General features: G+C 41.3%; 1 protein-coding gene across 1 annotated transcript in view; it reads right to left on the bottom strand.

The window, feature by feature from the left end:
- plxna2 (plexin A2) overlaps positions 1-24,679 on the bottom strand; it is a 205,279-nt gene that overhangs the window by 77,834 nt on the left and 102,766 nt on the right. Inside the window, exon 5 of the mRNA XM_077575927.1 lies at positions 6,993-7,093. Coding sequence (XP_077432053.1) covers positions 6,993-7,093 — 101 coding nt within the window. The remainder of the gene's footprint in view (positions 1-6,992; positions 7,094-24,679) is intronic.

Raw genomic sequence — 24,679 nt, 5'->3', positions numbered from 1 at the left:
TAGTTTTTTTTTTTTTTTGCTCCCTTTTAGACTCAAAATATTCATTCACATTAGTCAATTGAGATAATAAAAGATTAGGACAAGATTAGATTATATATCTACAGTGGTACCCGGACTCATGAGTGCCCCGAGTTTTTCAAGTTACAGTACAGTAAAGGTGTTCAGTGAATGTTGTGTGTCATTTCTCAGTTGTTATTTATTTATTTTCACAAAATTTAATTTGGTCAGGTGAAATGTGATGAGAGTGTGGAGAATGAGGGAGGTGGGTGAGTGAGTGTGGTAGGAGGGCGATGCAGGATGGCTGCTGTTGCCATGGTTTCGGGTCATAGCCATTATCTCTGTGTAGTTAGAGCCTGACCCCTTGTCTCTCTCATTAGCTGAGCGGCAAATGTTGTCGAGAAGCCTTACTTCACACAAATAAGGTTCTAATAGCAGCAAACGTACTTGATTTCCGGGGGGGGGGGGGGGGGGTTATAAAATAAATTATTACACTATAACTATACCTAGTGCCTGACATATATGAGGCATAAACATAAATGAGTGCAAATGACACAAAAATATCAGTACACGTCTGTCTCTATTATAAAAGTCCTGCTGGCCATGTCATTGAGTGTCTTCTAACACCTTTATTCTACTTAACAACTCACACAGTGAACATGGTTTATCCGTTCTTGTTCCAGGAACCCCCATGAGGAACAAGACATGTGTACATGTGTCCACAATGCATCCGTATGCGGCCATGCCCACAAGCACAACCAGACAACATGTTTGATTCATTATAAAATGGAACAATTGTACTAAGATGTCAGCTATCTCGCAGCTGTAGCACACAATTTTAACATGATCGCTGTTCAACAACAGGTGCAGTAAGTGCTGGACCAAAGAGAAAAATTAAATATGTATTGTGAAATGAAAGTATGTGTCATTGAGTTGAAAATGTAATAAAATAGCCATAAGTAGCCATGGAAAGATGTTATCGTTTGCAAAGTGGCTGCTTCTGTTTTTTCCCCCCTTTTCTTGTTTTTCTCAAAACCCTATCTGTCATTTACTTTTAAGGGGGTTTAATGTTGCAAGATGAATTTCAACACTAAATTATAAACACTAAAACGTTTTGGGATGAAAGTTTGGGGTATAATTAGAGTTTTAACTATTAATTTAGGCTATTTTAAACATTCTGGGGATCCACTATTTGCAAATGTTTGCTTTTCACTGTGGGTCCTGGTCTTCGTTGCTGGCCAGTAGGAATGGAGCAGTAAACAAATAACTGAATATTTGAATTTGCTTTGTTAAGGGAAGTTGTAAAACCAACTGATGAAATGAATTCTAAACTCCCGCAGACAGTAAACACATTTTAAAAATATTGACAGTGGCAGCACTGCTAATTGTTATGCATAACGCAATCGTTAATTTGTTTCTATAAAACATTAGTAGGCAGCAGAAGTCACTCTGCAGATTGCATTTCTACCGCCTGCATGGGATCTATAGAAATATTGATAGACCCGCATGCTTGTGGTCAATAAAATTTCCCGGGAGGAAACAAATGCAGCCAGACCGTTCACAACACCTGCAATGAGTTCCCCTACATGCACTAATGGTTAAGCTAATTAGTCTTGTTAATTAATAGGAGAGCTGGCTTGATTTCAGCATGCAAATATAATCTAATACAAATGACACGAGGAAGAAACAGATGTGTGTTCCCATAAGTGTTACCCCAACCTGACTGGGACAATGACACAGACCTAATAACCTGTAAGCCAGTCAAATACACAGGAGTCTCGAAAGCCAAATGCCAATACATTTCATTCTTTTTTTTTAAAGGAAATGTTAATTATCTTTACACTTGTATGGCAGTTAATTTTTTTTTTACTAATGACGCTGGCTAGAATTACTGAAGATTTTATGGCGGTGATGAACAATGAACAGATATCCATTAATCCTAAAAAAAAAAAAACATTTTCAAAAATGGGAGGTTAAGTCATCTTCTGGAATGAAAGTAGTTGGACCTTAGCGGTTCCACTCACTGTATGTGCAATTAAGGAATAGAAAAGAAAATCCAGACCATGTAGGGAAAACTGTAACTGTAAAATACCATATGTCACCAGTTAAATACATAAACAGCTCCAAACAGGGTGAGTTGGTATCACAAGAACCAGACTCGACAAGAAGCCCACTTAGAGAAATACACATTGTAGTGGTACACACAGAGAATGCAAGTGTGAATGATTGTCTTTTTCCATGTGCCCGTGATTAACTGGTGACCCTTCTAGAGAGTGCCTACATTTTAACCAAACTGAGCTGGGATAGCTTTTGCAAATGTGTCGAACACATTGTCAAAAAATAAAGACAACACAAACAAAGGATTATCATATTCCATGATCAATAAAATAAAAATAAATCCTAAAAAATAAATCGGACTGATGTTTATTGACATAAAGTTCATTGATTTGTGGAAGACTGAAAAGTATGTAACTAGGTCTAAGTGGGATTGGATGTTAACAAAATCACACGCTGAGTACATTGAAGACTACATCATCTTTGAACATTGGCTTGGTCACCAATCAATAATTGGGCAAATTTAGACAGATAAACATTCATACTCATGCTAACAGTGTAAATAGATCCAATCAAACCCTTGTGCAGTCATATCCCTCAGTTTGACCAGGGGATAATAAGGTCTCTCCCTCCAGGTCCACTTGACACATGACTGGAACTGCTGGCGGGTTCAGATGGCGTCCAGAATTGATGCCCGAGTCACCTCAGCAATCTCCTACCAATATGCTCCACGTTTTAATAGTATCCAATATCAACAAAAACAAGTGTTCTATGAATAATAAACTAATTATTCCAAAGTGTTCATTTGAGTGTCAGTGCTTGTCTATCTGTGACTATGCATGTATGTACTCTCAAATGAATTGAGCTAGGAAAGACTTTTCTTACTGCAAGGGACAATTTATATAGAGAATTGACAAATGTGTTCCATCCATCCATCCATCCATTTTCTATAGTGCATGTCCTTGCTAGGGACATGAGTGAGCTACCCGGACCTGCCGTGCGAACCATTCAAACTAAAACTGAACACATCAAATAGCTGCTGACAATAAGAACCATCTAAGCCTGTGAACATAGCAACAAAGAAATGCCATCAAAACGACCCATCTTCCTCTGGATTGTGGCAGCATGCCGAAACAACGCACAAACATTAACATACTGTATTTTCCACGATGTAAAATCATCTTCCGAGGCATGCCCGGGAGACTACTCTACAACCTAACAACCTATGAGATGCTGTCTAGGAGAGAGAGCGGATGCTTTTTGGCTCGCGGTCAGATGAAGACAACTATCCCTTGAGCGAGTGAAGAGCGCTCAAGATGATGATGATGATGATGATCTCCCTTTGAGGTGCAATCAAAACGCTGGCGGGGCTGAAGAGTGTGCGTCATCGAACGCTTTCTCATTCTTCTGCTATCGTTCTCAGACCCCCTTTCCTATTCTTCCGAGTACGTAGAGGAGGCCTAGCAGCTGCGGGTGATTAAAGGACCTTACAGCGTCCAATGAATGGGACAAAGAAGGAAGAAATTAGAAAGCAAAAGGAAGGGGACAGCGTCTACCCCCCCATCTTGTCACCTCAATCCCAATCACGGCAGCAAAGCAGGTCGATATCGCTCTGTCTTCAATTAACTACCAATGAAGGCAAAAGGGCGAGAGAGATTTGGTAGGACAAGAAGAAGAAAAAAGGATGGGTATGGTGGAAGGCAGCTGTGAGCTGAGGGGGACGGGGGGTGATCAAAGAGAGGGATGTTTACGAGAGGGAAAGCAACCATCTCTGAAGTGTGGAGGAGCTCATCGGAGAGAGGAGAACGTCTTAAGCGGGAGACGAGATGAGTGGCGTAGCTTAGATGTGAACTGTGCTTTGGCAGGGGGTACTCAGACATGGCAAAGATAATTTAGGAGAATCAACAGCTTGGGGAGGGTACGGCGGTGACGCAGGGAGCAGGGGGCGATCACAGCTGTGGGTGGCAGCACAGCTGGCAAGACGTCGTCTCGAATGCAAGAGATGAAGGCAAGCTTTCGATGAAGGCAGAAGGGTGACGTCGCTTTTGGTTGACTCGTGCTCTTAGTTTGTTAGCACAACCATGGTGACTTCATCATTTCAACAAAATCAAATTTATAAGCACTAAACACAATCATCAAACTTGAATCAGTTTAGATTGATACCTGAATTAAGTCGCCATCAATTGGAGTAGAAGTGACATGATTATTCGACTTCAGTTATGTAATTGTTATGGCACTAAAATGTCTTCCTGTAGAGATGAGTATATACCATTGATTATGTAAACTCTTAAGCTTAAATGCCACATTTGATTTTTAAAACTGATGGGTCGATCGTATGAATCAACTAGCGGAAATAACCTATGAGACTTTTCCTCTCAATGTACCTGTGCAAAGTGGATGATTCGTCTGCAAGCATAATGATGTTCTCAGAAAATGTTCTTCTTCCTTGTGTTTTTAACAGCTCCTCACGAGTCATGTGGGGTCCATTTTAAGCGAGCATAATAAGTGGCTGCATTCTTAAAATGTGCAAAAATGTGACTGTCTGGTGTCGCCAAACTGCTGTAAGAAGAGTTCATCGACACCATCAAGCATTGTTCTTGCAGGAACTTTCTGGGTTAGTGCTGACAAGGGTGCTGCCACACTCATGAAAGGGTCAGGACGATGTGAAGGGGATTAGGAACAAGGACAGGTGGTCTTAGGAGAACAGATGGCTGCCGGTTAACCTTCTTTATCCCCAAATGTACAGTACAGGGGTCCGCACGTGTGTTAGGACACGTGTAAAGGCAGACAGAACGGCAGATACACACACACACACACACGCGCACGCACACACACACACACACGCACATGCTAATAAGACAGACAGCTTTTAGCAGTCCACAGCTGCTTGACCACTTTAAAATCATCACTCTCAGTTCTAGTGGCAACTGCCTTAGGGGGAGAGAGCGGCACCCTGACAAAATCCACCAGATGGCAAAAAAAAAGAAATTCTAGCCAATACGTATTTTATATTTCATACAACATAGTGATTTAAATGGAAGGTAAATATGTATAAACAGACTTGTTTCGAATTCCTCCTAGTGCTGTTTTTGTAGTAACTTTCTTGAGCGGGATACACCCATGCCAGCAGTAAGTTTAGCGAATCCTTAAATGTGTGATCAAAACCAATTCCAGCCAAGTTGCAGACTCCTACAGATTGTGACATAGAACGGAACGATGGACAATGTAAAGCGACCTGAAGCTTGGGCTGTTTGCCCGGACACATTTAGAGGAATGTTGGGGTAACTTATTTCCCAAGGAATTTATCCCAATAAAAATGACAAGAACACCTTACAAACTGCAAAGTACCAGATAACAGTTAGCACCTATTTCTTCTTCTACTACTACTATTCTGTCTTCTTTGTATTGTCAGTCTGGCACTATGACAGATATCTGGTTTAAGGCCGGAGACTCACAATTGTTATACTGAATAACATTCAACTTACAAACATTCAAACAGACACACTTCCGTGTTTGTTAAAATTTTGTTTACATTACTCCCTCAAATCTAAATTTTGCACTCAGATTAGAAGAATCTTTTCCCATAACTCATACCAGGTTTCAGAAAGACCTCCAACAAATTCAAGCTGGGGCATCTGCCCAGTGAAACATGCACCATCTTGGCTAATGGCAAGTGTAAGAAAAGTGCTGACCATGGCACTGCTAAGGCAAGCAATCACAAATAAAGCCAAGGTTGCACAAACCAGCCGAAAGTTGACAAAATAGCACATCAGTCAGGCATACAGGAATAGTGACACACTTTCTTTGCTGAAGACACTTTGTTCGTTTTAAAAAGGTTGGTGACCTGTATCGTACATTATATTAAGGCCAAAGGTTCAGATTTATCTTTTGTTTTTATTGTTTTTTTCCAAACCCTACTTCTTTTTGGGTCAATGATGAAAAGTTAAGCAGATTTATACTCCGGAACGTGCTGAACTTGACAGCTCTTATATTTTCTGTCACATGGTGGCATTTGTCATATAGCACCACCTATTTATTCATTTAAGTGGATGGTGTCTTAAACGTCTATTAGTGCAAATGTGGCACATAATATCACCAGGACACTTGCCTGTTTTTTCACTGCCATGTGACCAGAATGGTGTAATTTTGTTCCACCTTCTTTCAAAAGCACTACCTCAGTTCCTCTATGGCTTCATCCCATCCCTCAACCACACAAAAGCATATGATTAACATGCAAGCGCGCAAGCTAATGTGGTGCTAAATGATCTCCACGTGAAGGCACGCAGACAGCAATGACTACAGAGCTTCTCAGCCCATGACCCCCCTTCCCTCTTCCCACCTATGCAGGCACATGTTGAATTACCTTGTCGCTAGGCAATTATTTGTCCTGTCCCGGCTTTTGAGTGATGCAAATTACTTTAAGTGCACTTTGGTGCCGCCATCGTGATAATGATGATTGCAGACATGCTCTGACACAAATATTCGCTTATTTCTTTAGAGAGAGGGGCTGCTTTTGCATCCCTAAAAAAGGAGTACTTTAAGGTGGGGGATTCAAGATGTGACAGCTGACAAACAACTCCGACTGATGACTGCTTGCTCAAGAAACAAAGAACAGACAAGATAGGAAGGTTTTTCCAACTTTTTCAGGACTGTGCCACATTCAACTTCTGTCCTCACCGCTTCAAGATGTCATTTCATCAAGCTCATTTCCATTTACAACAAATGGAGGCATTCATTTTCTCCCTTCTCTACCTGTGCATGCGATGTAATTACATCTCAGAACCATTGGGTGTCACTCTGTACTTCGCCGTTCAGTGCCTTATTTGGTCATATTGATTCCACAGCCAACGAAAGTGTGGAAATAATGCACAAGTGGTCTCATTTCCTCTTTATTCAGATTTAAATTGGTCTTTGTCTCTATGTGCATGTTTGTGACTTACATGTTGTGCAGCACACACCAGCCGCAGTGCGGGTCCCCGGAGCTCAGGCACTCGCCACACGTCCCGTACTGCTCACATGACTCGATGGGAACTTGGGTCACCTAGAAGCAAAGGGCAGAGCCATAATTGGACTAAGCAATCTTAGCAAACATGGAAATACTTGACGAAGGATGTGCATTTGAGCTAGCAAAGAGCAATGGGAAAAACGTCCTTTTTCGAGTTGATACACAGTATTTGAGTCGATTTTTCCTACATTAGTCTGTGTACTGACAGTTATGAACGCTGACGGGCTTGCACTAAGCAAAATAAATTGCTGTATTCACGTTTATGTCAAGATATACACCAAAAAGATTTTTTTTTTAATGGTTGTCCAGTTTTTGCACAAGCCTGATAACGAACAAACCAACCAACAAAAACTATTGGAACATAATCTGAAGAAATGTAAAAACAAAGCAGAAAGACAATAGTCTGACGCTTCGAGGTAAACCTTACATTTAACTAATCAAGTCAAGTAAAAATCAAGTCGCATCTACTTATTCATTGTTTAGAAAGTCCGCAGATTAAAATAATCATCACAAGCAAACAAGCTGGGCTTGACTGATGTGAGCCCTCTGCTGTCTCTGGCGAGTAGTGACACATAACCTAATGTTAACCTCATTCATAATTCACAACAACATTCTTCCCAATCAGAACTCGATGAACGATCTGATGCCTGTACAAACAACAACATTACAACAGTCGTTAGCATCATTCAGATATGATGACGTGGTTATTTCCCCAACTGAAATGATGTATTTGCTGTTGATTCGTTCTTTCAGTGAATAATATGAATGGTTTGGCTACCGCTTGTATGTATGTCGCTGTCAACTAGCAGGCAACTGTTGCCTTGATGGCCAGCCAGAGAACCAGCAGTGAGCAGCTGGGATCAGTTGGCCTCACGAGAGAGGCTTCTCATGCCATCACTTGGCTTTGGTCTGGACCACAGCATCTGTCCAACAAAGGTAGAGGCAGTGTACGGCCCAACTTAAAAAAAACACACACAAAACTGTCTTTTTAGAAGAGTTAGGATGTGAGAACACAAAAGCAAGACAGCCATCAAGTTGTCAGTGGGCATGTTTAAGAGTCATACAAGATGTTCTTCATACTAGAGAACACTGTGACACCACTTTAGATAAAAATGATGGAAAGGAGATTTTTCAGAGTCAGATTAACATCTCACTCCTGTCTGACTTTCCTCTATTGCCTCGCTGGCTAATGACAACAAGCTCTGACAGAGTGCAGCCACGATCAATAGCTCACGAGCCGCTCCTCTGCAATTGACGATGGGTCGAATGAACGGGTGAAAATAGTAATTGGAGTGTTTTTGGAATCATGTGCACAAAGCCAACCGTGTGATATGAATTGTGCTGATCTTTTTGGCCTGGAATAAAGTGAGAGCGCAAAGAGAGCAAAATATGTGCTTTGTTCTTTTAAAGACGGTTAAGAGGTTTCAATAAAACTAACTTGCATGTTGACGTAAACATTTTATTAAAAACAATGCTGAATCTTTCATGAGTGTGTCACTACTTTTGGCTGAAGCCCAAAACAATGTCTGCAAATGGAGGGTTTTTGAGGATGACCAGGCAACCCCATAACCTACAAATATTTTTAAGACATTCAGAGTTGACTTGCTGATGTATTTTTGTTGGTTGTCGAGATGCAGAACACGCATGCGCTTCAACTTAAGGTCACAAACTGATGGCCAAACATTTCCTCTCAGAATTCTCTGATTAAGAGCAGAAGTCATGGTTCAATCAATCATAGAAAGTCATCCAGGTCCTGAATTAGCAGAGCAGCCCATGACCATGACACAACCACAACCACGTTTAACATGTTTACACAATTGTATGATGCAATGATGTTTGTTTTCTGAAATGCTGTGTTTCATTTACACCATATTACAACGAGACACATACATCCCAAGAACGACAACATTTGTTTTGTCAGTCCATAAGTAGACCAGACTTATAGATATCAATTACTTTATTTCTCATCTATTCCTGAATTTCTTTGTATCATGGCATTTTATTGGCGCTTTTTGGGATCTTTTGGCCAGACAGGTTCTACTTAAGTGATTTTATGATTTAGCAAGTCTAGAGGTAAACAGGCTTGGGTGTGGTCAGTGGAAATTAACTGAAAAATATGATTAGCCACAGAAAAATCATGGATTCAAGCACTTTTTTGCCACACAGGGACAGGTAGTTGTAGCTTTGAATAGCCCCCCCCCCCCAAAAAAAAAAAGACCAGGTTATCTTTTTATGATCTTTACATTTATTTGATGATCTTCAACATTACATTAGGGGACCTATGCAAAGAAATAATAATTTTAGAAGGCTCCAAATACTTTTTCATCCCACTGTAATACAATTTAGAGACTTCAATGAATCCAACATACAAAAGACCAGAGCTGACATACTGAACTGTATATTTAAATCCACAACCTTTGTCTGTGGCAACAAGGCTACGTACTTATCTACTGTGTTGCCCCTTTCTCAATATCATATTAAATGTGGTTGACGGAAAACGTTGGGCTCAGCTGCTGTGAAGAACACTCTTCCAGACTGTATCATATCAGCTCTTTGTTTAGTCCTTGCTCCTCACTGGCTCAATAACCCCCCACCTGTCTGAACCCCTACAGCAACAGAGTGACAAGACTAGAGGGAGGTCTATAGTCGAGGGAGAGAGACAAAGGGGGCCATTGACACTGCGGGACAATCCCTAGACTGTGCTGTGGCTCTGCCACCGACGCTCCTGTTAGGCTAACCCCCCATCACCTCAAGGAGGACTTGCTTGGGGACAAACAGGTGGCGCGTTGTAATGAGTTGCAGACGCGGTCACATCAGTGGCAGGGGCAGTGACTGATGACGAACACGGCCGTCGGCGGGTTGGCAAGGTGCAGCAAAAATGGTTGTACTCATGCACATCTTGGTCTAGTTAGGATTATCTAACCAATTAGCAAGACCACTGGTGTTGTCCTAGAATACTTGCAACATGATTACACAATCCTGTATAAACTTCATTTTAAATCCATTTAAGGGTCTTTCCTAATTCCTAACTAATTTGCTGTGCCCATTCATTCCATTTACTCGACTGCCTCATGTTTGGTTATCATTTATCTAATAATAAACTGATTTCTTACCAGGTGACCATGAAAAATATGATTTTCTTTGGTATGACAGCAGATAAACATGAAAACATGTTTCCATCTATCTTGAAAAGCTAGTTGTGTTTGGGCTAATGCAATATTTAAAGTACTTCTTTTTTTCTTTTTCTTTCTTTTTTTCTGGAGAGCTCAGTATTGTTCATTCGGTAATTTGACCGATTTGACATGTCATCATCATTTTTTTTTTTATGTGGGTGAGTATGTGTATGTGCGTGTGTACGTGCATGCGTGCGTGCGAGTGTGTGTGTGTGTATTGATTAGTTCACCTAAAACCTATTTAAAGTACTCCTAAGTGAGGAGCCCGCTGTTGGAGAGTGGAAGAGGTGCAAGTGGAACACAAAATGACCAGTGGGGTGTTGCATAAAAATAAATAGGAGCGTTGAAAAATAAGAGTATTTACTGCTGTGTAGTGCATTGTACTGAGAGCAGCATGGGCCAGCACTGCTGTAAGTGTGGGGAGAGAGGTGGTGTGTGTGTGGGGGGGATACAGCAGCTGTTGCCCAGCACACGCTACAGTCACTCAACACAGCAGGGCTGCACAATGATGCCTCTTCTCAAGTGTGTGTGTGCAGTGTCATAAAACCTGTTTTGCACACATCTTGGTTTTTGGGGAAGACATGCAGCAGTGGCCTGCATCACCTCCACTGACCTGCGGGGGACTGTTAATGACAGAGTCCTCCGATCCCAGCAAATTAATGCTAACACAATAACAGCTTAAAAATTAAAAAAAAACTTAACAGCTTAAGTTTAAAAAAATAATAATAATAAGAGCTGTAGTCCCACTTCATGGCTATAGTGGTGAATGGCAACAGAAGGGTTAAAACAACAGCATGCTCAAGATCAGGCTGCATGGGCCTCGATTATTCACGCAATGTCAATGCAGCTTTGGATGTGTTAAGAAATACTGTGTGTTGTTATGTTAAAAACAGCTTATGATGGATGCCTCATTGACTTTTAATAAGGTGGACAGGGACTCTGCTGTTGCAACGGCAAACCCATATGTTCCAGCTAGGACACTTGTCATGCTGTGTTTAAGTTAGCGTGAGTGCTAACATTACTGTTGTTGGTAAACCCACATTTCAAGACATGACATTGTAACACAGATGGAACAGAGGTGCATTTGATTACAGCCTCACAATCAGAGTTTCTGGGTTTGCTAGCTCACTTGTAAACCTAAACAGGAAAAACTGTAGAAAACTGTGTAGGACTTCTGTAACATGTCTATAATGTAACTTTGGTATATCACTGATAGAAAAGTGATAGTTGCCATAACTTGGCAAATCTTGAGAATATCAATCACAGAAACACCATGTAATATCTTATTACAGCCGGGAGTAAAACAAGTCAGTAACTTGTTAAAATATTAAGTTGGCCACAAAAACTGGTTGACACAAAAAATGACTCGAAACTATAACTAATAACTTTTAAACCATATTTACAACGTACGGAAGCAGTTCGACTCTTTCTGTGTTTCCACATGGACATTTGTTGCTGATGGACGCTTCAGGCAATATGATGATTCTAATGTACAGGGTTCGGGGTCACCTTCAAAAAAAAAAGTTTTATATCATTACTGCTAAGCCGAACTGGGATCACTTAAAGGAAGGGAACACGGGAATGTGCACTTGTGATTATGAGCCGGTAATGTAATATATCTTACCTTATTGGTGATTTTTAAGTTATTCATTACCTTAGTAGTTGGGGGTATATCATTGATAGTATAATCAATTTAAAAAAGATTAGTTTGTGCCAGCCCTAGATTCCAAGTCTGTTGTTGTCAACAACTGTTTATATAATATTGTCATGATAGCGTAGAATGAAGGCGTGTCGCCAGTGGTATGAAGGTGTTTCTGCTGTGGCACTGACAATCTACGTGCTTTTGAGAGAGAGGCTTTCATTTATTTCTCTGTCTTTGTGACAGAAGACAAATGGCTCCATTTCAGCCCCTCCATGCCGCTGCCGTGAGACCCGGCCAACGTCCGCCGCGGCTCAGTGATGGATGGCCGAGCAGCGACAGCCGAGAAGGAGAAGAAAGAGACAGAGAGAATAAAGGTGGATAAAGGAGGGCTGAGTGAAGTGGAAATGTCCCATTGCTCTGTTGTTGTGAGGAGACCTGCTGTATGTGGTGCCAGATGCGACTCTCTGTGATGAGGCGACGAATAGAAGAAGAAAAAAATCCCACTGTCAGCAGTAATGCGCAGGAAGGTATTTTGTGGGTTGTTTCCAAGGCAACGGTCCTGGTTCTGACCTCAGGAACGAGCCCTCACGTACGCCGCTGCACCTCCAACCTTCAAAACCCCTCGGTGGTGCATAGTAAAACAGCTGCCACCTTTGGGATCTCCTTTACCTCCTTTTAAAGATGTATAGACATGCACATCGACTCCTTCGCCCCACGCTCTCTATTTTTAATGAGGGCTAGCCAGGCTACATCACTGGAATGAGCAACATCGATCACCAACACAATACCATTTCAGCAGAGAGAGGCGAGTGAGGCTGGAGCGTATCAGCGAGTGTTTGCAAAGGACGTAAGCACAAAAGAAAAGCAAATACTCCCAGTTCAGAAATCTAAGGGGCCCTAAAGTCCCCGACGACCCCTGAAGGCAGCATTTTCTGCTTTAATCTGCACTTGTTAGCCCACTGAGATTCCAGAGGACAATGACCAAATCTCCTTATGTCAACACATCCTCCCTCTGCCATGCTAGCGAGCATCTCGTTGGTGCCTCGTAAGATGAGCTAAGAGTTTTGAACCTTCTGGGAAATGCAAGAAAGTCACTGGAGAGCCATCCCAAATGATTTATCTCCATTAAAGATCAGTAGCAGCCTACGTGTGCTTATTGCTTATAGAAACTACCACATACAACACACCAAGCAGTTACACACACCATTCATTCATTCATTTATCCATCCATCCATTCAATCATGCATTCATTTATCTATCCATTCATTCATTCGTTCATTCATTCTCTGAACCGCTTAATCATCACTAGAGTCACTGGCATGCTAGAGCTTATCCTTGCTGTTTTTGGGCGAGAGGCAGGGTACACCCTAAACTGGTCACTAGTCAAACGCAGGGCAAAAATAGACTAACAACCATTTACACCAACGGACGATTTACAGTTTTCAATAAACCTACTGTATGCACCAAGCATGTTTTTGGAATGTGAGAGGAAACCATAGTACCAGGCAACAGGGGGGCTTCACATAGGAAGGTTGGAACCCAGATTTGAACCGACAACCATTGCGAGGCAGATGTTCTAACCAGTTTACCACCGTGCTGGGAAGTCAGACCATATTGAGCATAAAGAAAAGACATTATGATTTCCAAAAATATAGTCTTAATTATGACAACACAGTTACACAACAACAATAAATCGCCATATTTCCAAACTGTTGTCACCCTGGGACCTGCATCTTAATATTGCTGCAAAGTTGCAACCCATTTTATAGAAATTAATAAAAAAATAAGTTATTTTGTTTAGAAACAGCCTCTGAAAATACATGTACAGTATGTTACATTTTAATCACAATTACAACCACCAAAGGCATATTGCTAGCTATGAGGTTTGTTAGCTAAAGTCTGAGCTGCACTGTATTTGTTTAAAGAATAACTATGTGGGAACTTGCTACACCTCAATACTGTTCGGAAAAAAGGAAAAACAAATCTGAACACAAATATATGTAATTTTTTACTAGCTGTGCGCGACCCCCCAAAGAATGGGTCAGTGACCCACCATCAGTATTAAACTACAGATGTAGAGAATATTATTACAGTATATTCAAAGTATAAAGATGTATTACAAGCATGAAATTGTACTCATGCAAATACAAAAAGGGAGTTGTCCAGGCTAATCCACCAATATACTATCAAAGTAGATTATAGTGTGTTGTCATAGCAACAGCCAAAACACTACGCTCCTTAAGTCAATGTAGTCTAAAAATCATTTGACGTCTTTATTTTGAGGCAAAAGACTAAAATTTCATATTGTCACGATACTAAATGCAATTTCTCATTACAAGCTAAAAGCTTTACAAAGCTATTGATTTTGTGAGGTGTGCTTTAGAACCCAACATTTCACAATGCTTTGTAAGCTTTATGAAACTGGATAAGGGAAATGATTGGCCTTGGGAGGAGTGATGAGAAGTTCTTCGGAAACGTCGTAGCCAGTCCAAGGAAAAATGGCCTTGAGATTCATACCAATCAAAAACAGGCATACGTGGTGTGAGTCCACCGAGTCCGCCGTGCCTTGCTTTGCTACAACTACAAGGATGTTTGCTTCCAAGCCACATTGTGGGAGCAAATGTGTAAAAATGTCATTTACGGAACACCAGGACATAAAGATCCAAAATATAACAAAGAAACTCAGCGTGAGGTCGGAAATTCAACTGTCTCCCTGCCCACAGACAGCTCTGTTTCACACTAAAAGGAAGTGCTTTCGCAGTGTTGCTGTTGTAGATGTCAGGGGGCTCGCTGACAAGCTGTTTGACACAAACACATTTTGTCTAAAAAAATATACAACATTGATTTTTGTGTGTGTTCAGCTCTTATTAAATTGCAGTGTGGGGAGTCAGCGTAGGATGGCCATGGCTAAAGACAAGGTTAGAGAATTCAAAGGTAAACAGTACACTTGTTAGGTCTCCCTTAAGATTTGTTATGTTAGCAATGCTACAATGATTACATATAGACAATCGAGCATCCACAATCCCATTCCCACCTATGGACAATTGAGAGTCTTCCATTGAACCTAACATGAATGTTTTTTTGGGAGAAAGCAGGAGTACCTGCAGAAAACCTCGACTAGTATAAGGAGCCCCTTTTGAAAAGGTGGGGTGCACCCTGAATTGGTTGCTAATCAATCACAGGGCACATATAGACAAACTCCATTCAGACTGTAACCCTTCGCGATACTGAGAAACAAATTGGTACACTTAAGCAGATGTACAGCCTTGCAGCTCAACATGAAGCAGTAAAAGTGTAGCTTGAAGTGCATGCAGACAGATTGAAATGGCTTATGATGACAGACACTTCTCCCTATTGTTTCATATGGGATCATTTTTTTCTCATGTGCTGTACCTTTGATCCATATTTGCCTTTTGGTTTTGATTTATGAGAGCCCTGTAAAGGGTTAAGCTAGCACATACTGATGTGAGACCGCATTTCAAAATGATATGGTTGGTGAAATGAGAGCTTTTAAACCACTATTGTGACTGCCAGCTACTTTGGTCTTTTTCTACTCTACCTAATCAAAGGGTAACCAGACATACAGTACATGCGGATTTTGTTCATTGAATTTGGCCAAGGCTTCAGGATATGAGTGGAAACATCAGCAAGATTTTTTGTGTGGTTTTCAATCCAAACTAACCATCTTACTACATCTTTCACCAACCCATCATATTCCTTCCTTCCCAACTTTCTTTCCATTCAAGGCAAGCTCCCCAAAAATGTATTTCGATGCAAAACAAGCACAAATAAGTTTTGGAGGGATTTAGAAAGTATTGAATGGCTTCCAACCTAACATCTCTTGAGAATGTAGTGCCTCCTCTTGGCACAGCAAGAATTGTGGGGACTCATGGGGAGTAACAGAGGGAGAGGGGGTCAGACGTCGGCCCCACTGACCGCCGCTTGAACCCGAGGGACCGTCCCGCATTAATGCTGACCCTCTAGTCATTATAGTGAATATAAAGGGGTAATAATACAGTTCAATGTGTTCTGCTGACTTCTATATGCACTCATTAGTGTCTCCTCTCATCGGGTTCAAACTCTGTTCTTTTCCCATGTCCAACATTAGAATTTCACACAAAACTAACACAAAAGTCAGCACTCCTAAAACATGCGATGCAAATTAACTTTGATTTTTTTTTAAAGCCAACATAAATAAATAAATGATTGAGGAAAAGAATATGGAGAATACAGAATAAGAGACACAGGAGATGGAAGGATATACATGATATAAAGATTAGATATAGGGAGGCTCATTGGGAGAAAAGTGAGGTTACAAAAAATGAGACAGAGGAGGACTAGTGCAGACGAATAATGAGAAATAGGAGAAGTCACAGACCCAGGTGGAGATATCGAGAAAGAAGCACGATGGGAAATAGAAGACGTACGAAGAGATGCAAAAGAGAAATAGAGGAGACGCAAGGGAAGACACAGGAGGAGACGTAGGAGGAGCTGCGGGGGGGGGGACAGAGAAAAGCAAATGGGAGGAGACACAGGAAAGTAAGCAAGATGAGACAAGTTGATGCCCATGGGGAGACACAGAGAGCCAAGCGAAGCTGCAAGTGGCAGTCGAGGCTTGGGGGACACAGAATAGGTCCAGAATAGAAGACCATAGCAGGGGAAACGGGAAAGTCAGCAAACGAGTGATGAGGAGACACAGAGTGTATAAAACAATGGAGTGAATGAATCAAGCAGTGTGGAGTATAAAAAAGTCAAAGCGGTCGATGCACACAGGAGCGTATCAATTATTTATGTCGTCCATCTTCTTTCTGGACAAGCGGGGAATCAGGATGTACTTCAACTGTGCTTTTGTTTACTGAGCAACTTATCGAAAAGCTACGTTTTCTTGTCTTCTTCTAATTAAATAAGGCACTCGTAACAAAATAAAACTAATGTGGCAAATATGACCTGTCGTAGAGTTACTGGGATGACTGTCAATTCTGGTGGCCATTGGCAATACTAGTTAAAAACCTACAATAAAACACTTTAGTTGTTTAGTTAGGCCTCAAAAACATGCGTAAAATCCAACGACAACCAACATTCAAGCAAGATCACATCATATCTTGTACGCGTTTTATGACTTTGTTTACTTACTGAGAGTTTGCCCGTCACACATTATTTTCCTCCAGCTTGCCTTAGGCTCAGCGAGGGTTAACTCCTGACACCGGAATTTCGATGAATTTCTTGACTGTCTGTCAGTGTGTGTCTCTCGTTCTCTCGGCGGGATGCCCGACTGTCAATGTGGCTGCTAATGAGGAAGCCGCCAAGGCCATCGCGCATCAACACGCGTGAGAGTGTGTGTGCTATAGCGGAAGTGTGTGAGGGATAAGGGGTCCTCTTGGTACACTTATGGATGTCTGTCAACAAGCAAGTGAATTGATCAGAGGGGAACGTCCACAGAGGGCCTCGATGACGCTTATGTCTGATAGTGTGTGTACGTATTGAACAAACTGTAAATGACGTACACACTACACACAGATGATAGTCTCCATGGACAATCGCAAAACTCTACCAGAGTAAAGACACATATAAAAATATATTAAAGACGTCCATCCACCCTATGCTTTTGGAATGTGGGAAAATGGGGAGAACATACAAAGTCACTGCGAGGCAGATAAACAAACCACATTATCTACTGCTGTTTTTTTTTTTTTTAATATACGTGCGAAGAAAAGATCAGCACGGCAAGTGTGGAGTAATATCTTGAGTGCATCGATGAAATTTGTCTGACAATAACCACTTCGGAATCCTTTTATTTTAATTTTATTTTTTTATTTTTGGAGAGAAAGCTCAGTATTATTCATTCTGCAATCTTACCGATTTGACATGTCATCAGCATTGCTCTTAGTCTTTTTTTTTCTCTTTTTTCTCTTTTCCCTCGTTTAATTTTTTTTGTATGTGCATGTGCTGGTGTGTGTATGCATGTGTGCGTGCGTGTGAGTGTGTACTCATTAATTCACCTAAAACCTATTACAAATATCGTTCACCTAAACCGAATACTTCAGAATCCAGCTAGAGTCGTGAGGTTGTCAGGAGACCCGAGGAAGGATCAACGAAAAGAAAGGAAAGTGAAATCTAGCACCGACCAGACATCACCTACTACCCACCCACCGGGTTACCAACCAGAATCTTTCACCAACCCCAAAAGCATCTCAATTCCAACAAATTAGAGAGACCTCAAGAGACCAAAGTAAAGACTGAGGAAAGAAAGCAAGGATAGATGAAGCAGAATGAGATCCACAGACATCAGCCTCCACCGATTCAACGACCAGAGGAAGAGGCCACTTTGGAATCCTATTAACTGTACATTGTTAGCATCAGGTTAATACAATGGAGTAGATTAAAACAAATAATATCTAGTTATGGATAGAGATGATTGGATCAGCCTGCAAAGTATCTCTGTGGGTGAGAAGAAGAAGAAGGCAGCCACTGATCTCCAGCGGTGAGAAGTAAAAAGCCTACATGTCTTTGTTTGGCAGGAGAAGAGAATCAACATAATGTGCCCAAACTGCTTTGTGTGGGTGTGTGCACTGTGTGCACGTGAGTGTGTGTCTCTCAGACAGGCGCTGCCAAATTAACTGCTCCCCACTTGCTTCGACTGGAATAAATAAGTCCTTCATCTGTGAGTTCTCCCACCTTTCAGGGCGCATTAGAGCTGTTGCATTGGATTTCCGACCCAAATCCCTCACACAGCTCTGTGGGCCTATCTGTTACCACAAGGTGATACCCTAGTGGCTGTACATATCTGATTTACAAGTCAAGAAGAAGAGTAATATTTCAACATGCTGCCTTATCTGGCCTGTGTTCTTTCAAATATTCCTCCTGCAATATTGCACAGATAGACCGTACGCCATCCATCCATCGATACATCCTCCTGCAGTGTGACTACAAGTATTCAAAAGCAGCTGTTTTTCTCCCGGTTCACAAAAGACAATGTCATTGCAGTACTGTACATGAATTATATCAAGAAAGACGCCGCCCCCTCATCAGTGATTGATAGACTTTCAGAGAACATCGGGGATGCTTTCCCGCTCTTGATTGATCACATACATTGATTGCAACTGTATTGTGATTCTGTCACAGGAACATACGGAGTCAGGCCTATAAGGCTTTTAGATCACGACATATCAGAGAAATACACTAATTCACCTCCTGTTGGCTGATGTGAGCGATTTTGAGATGACAATAGAACAAGCTGTGCGGATGCAGAGAATGTGCTAGAAGGTGATCTTTTTTTTCTCTTTCTCTTTCCTGCGATTGGCTGACAACCAGTACAGAGTGTAGCCCGCCTTTCTCGCCAAAGATCAGTTGGGATCCGGCACACCTGCAATCCTATTAAGGACAAGCGCTAAGTGTGAGTGTAAATAAACCTGCTTGTCTATGAAATATTTATAATGAAGAGAATCTTCCGCTCTAAATGGAGATTAGGGAGAGGTGGAAAATGAGTTTCCCCAAAACACATGTTTAATGTTAAGTTTGTTAGTGCATATTATTTATTCATGTCTTTACTTCTAAAACCAGGACTTTCTTTTTAGACCACACACTACAAACAAAGGATGCAAACACGATAAGTAAAAAAAAAGAGAAAAAAAAGAACTGGAACTGCAATTCAAGGTAGCAGGCCAACATCAGTGGCCTCTGACCTCACAAATGGACAGAAACTCCCAGTGAAACACTCCAACATCTTCTACAAAGTCTAAAAGTGAAAGAAAAAACTAGTGAACCAGAGAAAGATGCAGACACACACAGAGTCTGCGACACTACATCCATCACCGGAGCTCACACTGACAGCTTTGCCAAAGGGAGCTACGGGGGAGAAGACCGGCAATGTGGGACTGAGACCTCCCCCTGGATGCTGTGTTGACAGGAGAGAAGAAAAAGGAAGAAGACGTGGTCGGAAAAGAGGGAATAATACATACATACACGGCACATGTTGATCCGTTGGGGAGACGAAAAGATTGTGGCCCGTCAACCAGACAACTGTTGGCTGAGGCGCTAGAGGACACAGAGATTATATTGCCCAACAGCACACACAATGCATCAGGTTAACTCGATGAATATGTCCACACATATAGAGCTGTTTTTCAAGCCTTTGTTTCTCTCTCTAGGATGGAAGAAAAAAAAAAGGTGTCTGCTATAAAACACAAAGGATCCAATCAGAAGGAATCATACATGCACAGTGAAGCAGACATACTTATAGCTATCACTTCATAATTTAAAAGTACTAATAATAGCAACAACTATTATCAATGTATACATCTACAGTGACTCTAGTCAAAATGTGACTAAATATGCCTCTAAAATCGCACCAAATTTTGATATTTGAATCATCTTTATTATTGTCATGCAATAGCTCAACATACAAAGGAGTGTAAGGAAAAGTTGAATTTGAAAACAATACTCCAGCGTCACAGTCATCCCGTTATGAGTGTTTATTAATAACTCATTTTATCACAAAGTATTTTTGTGACCATTTGAAACACTGCTTGTTCATTTGATAAACAATCCTATGATGCCGACAGATTATTTCTATTTCTATTATTTCCACTGTAAGATTATAACGGCATACCCTGTAGTGTGAATAAATCAATCACTGCTAATACACAAATATTAACTACTCGTGCTAGCATAAAAAAAACAACTAAATGAGCTCAACCAAAAAGCAATATCACATGACCATACAATTCAGCACTGAAAGCCTGACAAACGGCACCCCCTTCCCAATCCAGTTATGGTCCATTCAGCTGCTCCTGTCTGTCTGACTCTATGAGCTCTAATTAGGCTTGTAAATAATTATTGCAATTAAAGCCTAAAATTAGGAGCAGTGAAACGCCACCATTAGTCCCACAATAAATGTCAGCCCCATTCTGCACAGGCGAAGGGAGGGGTGGGAGATGGTAACGGGAAAAAAAAATAAAATACAGTGCCATTAAATAGTCAGACAGACAGAAATTAAGGGTACTAAAAGAGGAGGGTGCATGAAGGTAGCTCACAGCTCTTATTTATAAAGCTGATTAATGCGACAGGATGGCTTCATGGAATGGGTATACACGTACACATACTGTATACTGTATACACACACATGTATTGAACATTCAGCTGTATACTCTGAAACAAAAACACTGACAAATGACTATAATGTTTAAATGTTAAAAATGTGTTGAACTATTATAATAATAATAACTAGAAAAATTCCCGTGGAAATTTTGAATGGGACTGCTGACTCTTGCAAGGTGGAAAGACGCATGTAGTACTTGTAGCAATAGTAGTAGTAATATAGTAGTAGGACTTTTAGTAGTAGCACTTGTAATAGCTAAAAAAGCAGTATTTAAATAGCAGTCCATTCCACTTAATAATAATATTATTATTATTGTTGTTATTATCAGGGATTTTCAATACCTCCTTTTTCAGATTGATACCAGTACAGGTAGTACAGTACTCGACTCTTGAGTAGTCCTGGATACCGATACAAAGCACCAATACCACTAGTACTTTTGATACATACAATTTTAATAAAAAAAAATTAAAAAAACAATGACAAAGAAAGACCTATATATTCCAATATGGCATTTTCCTTCAAATTGCATGAAATGAGGCAATTTTCAATTCTTCTAATTTTTAATTTTTAGTTCCTGATTGTAAAAAGGCCACAAGAGGCGAGTACTAATATCTTGAAATAAAAGTCGATATCTGGTATCTGTACTTGCCCATCCCTAACTAATAAAAACAAACAATAATGGTTGTAAGGGCTACATCCAAGCTAGGTTATTATTATTATTATTATGATTATTATTATTAGTAGTACCATTCCTTATAAATGCAATGATTTTCTCTCTTCAATGCATTCACAAGGCTGGGAATCTTACGATTCTGTAAGCAAGCAACACAGTATAGCCAATTGTGTGTGAATCACGGCCACCATAGTAACACACAACAAGAGTGTCATACAGTCTGAGCGTCAGGTATCCTTTCCCTCATTATCTCTTATTATGTCACATGGCTGGGTGACATAATAAGGGGGTGTTGGGTGGACGTTAGTCTAGTGTGCGCATGTGTGCGTGCGTGTGTGCATGTCTGATCTAACGCCTCGGGGTCAGTGCTGGTAGTGAAGAAGTGCACACAGATACACATGATGATGAAGCTAATATAGAATATCAGAAACATGCCAATTATATACTACACAGTAGATCAACTACATACTACTTTGCTCAACTCACCAACAAACTATGCCACACAGAAACTACAATACATGGCAATGACATACTACTGCAACAACTACATAATACACTTCAAGCTACAGAACACATTATAAGCAAAATACATACTGCACACACCAAATACGCAATGTCCTACAATGTATACCTAATGAATAATGCATTATTCTCTAACAACATATTCCATTATACATCAGCAGTGTTCATTGTATAACCATAGGCACAGTAGACTTCTATAGGCCAACTACATAACAATACAGGCCAATTGCAGAGAGTACAACAACAAAAATATTACACATTGTGCATCATTTTACATACTGTACATCACAACAATATAGCCTCATACTACACTACATGACAACTATATTCAACATGATCAGCCAAGTACATATGTGACACACAAACAAGGTACCATGTACACAATAGCCGCGGTTCCACCGCAGGACGTTCGGGTATGGGGAGGGGGGTAGGGACTTTCACAGGAACCGTCCTCTCAGCCGGCCCGCTTGTGGCCGTGTCTCCACTGCGGAGTACGACCCATTTCGCGACGACACAAGTTCCGATCGACACGTAAACGCTGTGCGACGGTTTCTCCCGTGACGTCACCCAAGCACCGCGCGACGAAAATCACGAGGAAAGAGAAAAACTTTAGGTGGTTGCTGTTTTTCTCAGCTTTTTATTTTATGTACTTGGCGTGGATGGATGGTTTGAGTGAGAGGAGACGCCATTTAGAAGAAGAATTTGAAAAGGCTGACTCGCAATTCACGAGTTTCGATCGACACATAATCGCCTTGCGACGGTTTCTGTGACGTCACCCAAGCACGGCGCCGCAAAAATCTGAACGAGGAAAGAGAAAAACTTGCCGTTTTTTTCTGCTTTTTTTAATGTACTTGGCGTGGATGGATAGATTGAGTGAGAGGAGACGGCGTCTAGATGAGTGAAACGGAAATAGGCAAAGGATTATGAAGAGAATTGTTTTGGTGGAAGAGACTTAAGAATGCATCATTGTTGCGCATGACAGTAAGATCATTTCTAACCAATCAGCACGAAAGCCCGATCGGGAGTTTATCGGGCCGGCGGAGTACCTACCCTTGAGTAGGACCTCCGCTCGTCCCCGTAAGTTCTTGTAAATGTAGCCCGGTTGGAAAGGCTCCTGCAGACACACGGGGCTGGCCCCGTAAATTTACCCCGAAGTTCCTACGGTAGAAACGTGGCTAATATGGCAACTACATTCCATTGGCTCAAGAGGTAGAGACTGTCGTTCAGTAACCGGAAGGTTGGTTGTTCAATCCCCGCTCTCCCTAAGTCATGTGTCATTGCGTCCTTGGACAAAACACTTCACACACATTGCCTCCAGTGCCATTCACACTGGTGTCTGAAAGGTGCAAATGTTTGGTGGCGGTCAGAGGAGCTTTAGGCGTACACTGGCAGCCATGCTTCCGTCAGCCTGCCCCAGGGCAGCTGTAGCTACTTAAGTAGCTTACCGCCACCACAGTGTGAATATTTGAGTGCACGAATAATGTATCCATTGTAAAGTGTCCAGAAAAGCGCTATAGAAATCTGATGCATTATTATTATTACATAGCGCTACTATAGTGCACACCGGGTTCTACTCACCAAGTCTCTTTTATTGACACCCACAATCTTGCTATCTCTTGCAGTCTTGTTAACACCTCCAGTTTTGCTAATATACAAAGTCTGGCTATGGTCCACAGGCTTTCAAATCCACACAGCATTGCTAACACACCGCCTGAATGATGCCGTCGGCCTTGCAGTCTGCTACCTCGACCAGTGATGCAGTCATTCTCTCTGTTGACCTTGTCTAGTTTACAAGGAAAGTGAAAGCGAATGCTTGAGATGGAGAGTTAGATGAGTTTCAAACAGGGAACTGGGTGCTCAGGTTTCTATCAATTAACTGCCTGATGGGGGGCTGATGGGATGCGCTCACCTTCGCTAATGAGGTTAGGATTGGCCACTGGTTCCAGGGTAGAAAACCTGATTAGCACTAATCCTGCCTTAAGTCAATTAACAATGCCTACTCATGCAAATGAAGCGGCTTTGTCTGATGGGCTGGCACCCAGGGAGCAGAGGCCAACATGCAAGCTTGCACAACACGACAGCGACCCGCACAAAAGGGGGAAGGACGCTTGAATCGATCATCATGAGATAAATGACAAGCGGTGCTTGACTGGACAGACGCTGTATGAAAATGAATCAGTGAGGGGGCCTGTGTAAGTGACCTCGTCCAACCTGTGGTGACCCCCTTAGGTTTGATGAACAGGCTCAATTAACGCCGAACTTCCCTTAACCCCTGACCTTTATGTATGAACACATACTGTACATGCAGTAACATTGCAATGGCATACAGTATTGTACCTGTACAAACCTGAAAGCAAGAGAATGACAACAAAATTTGGAAATAATCTTTCATTTCCAGTTTGGAGTTCTCAAAGTCAGTTCAACTTATCTAGCGTTACTTAGAAAACAAGATTTTTTTTTTAGTACTAACGTCTAAACAGAGTGATACAAATTTATTAGGGGTTAGATGAAGGTC

This window comes from Vanacampus margaritifer, chromosome 1, assembly GCF_051991255.1.
Source record: "Vanacampus margaritifer isolate UIUO_Vmar chromosome 1, RoL_Vmar_1.0, whole genome shotgun sequence".
Taxonomy (NCBI): Eukaryota; Metazoa; Chordata; class Actinopteri; order Syngnathiformes; family Syngnathidae; genus Vanacampus; species Vanacampus margaritifer.
This window is presented reverse-complemented; position numbering and strand designations above follow the sequence as displayed.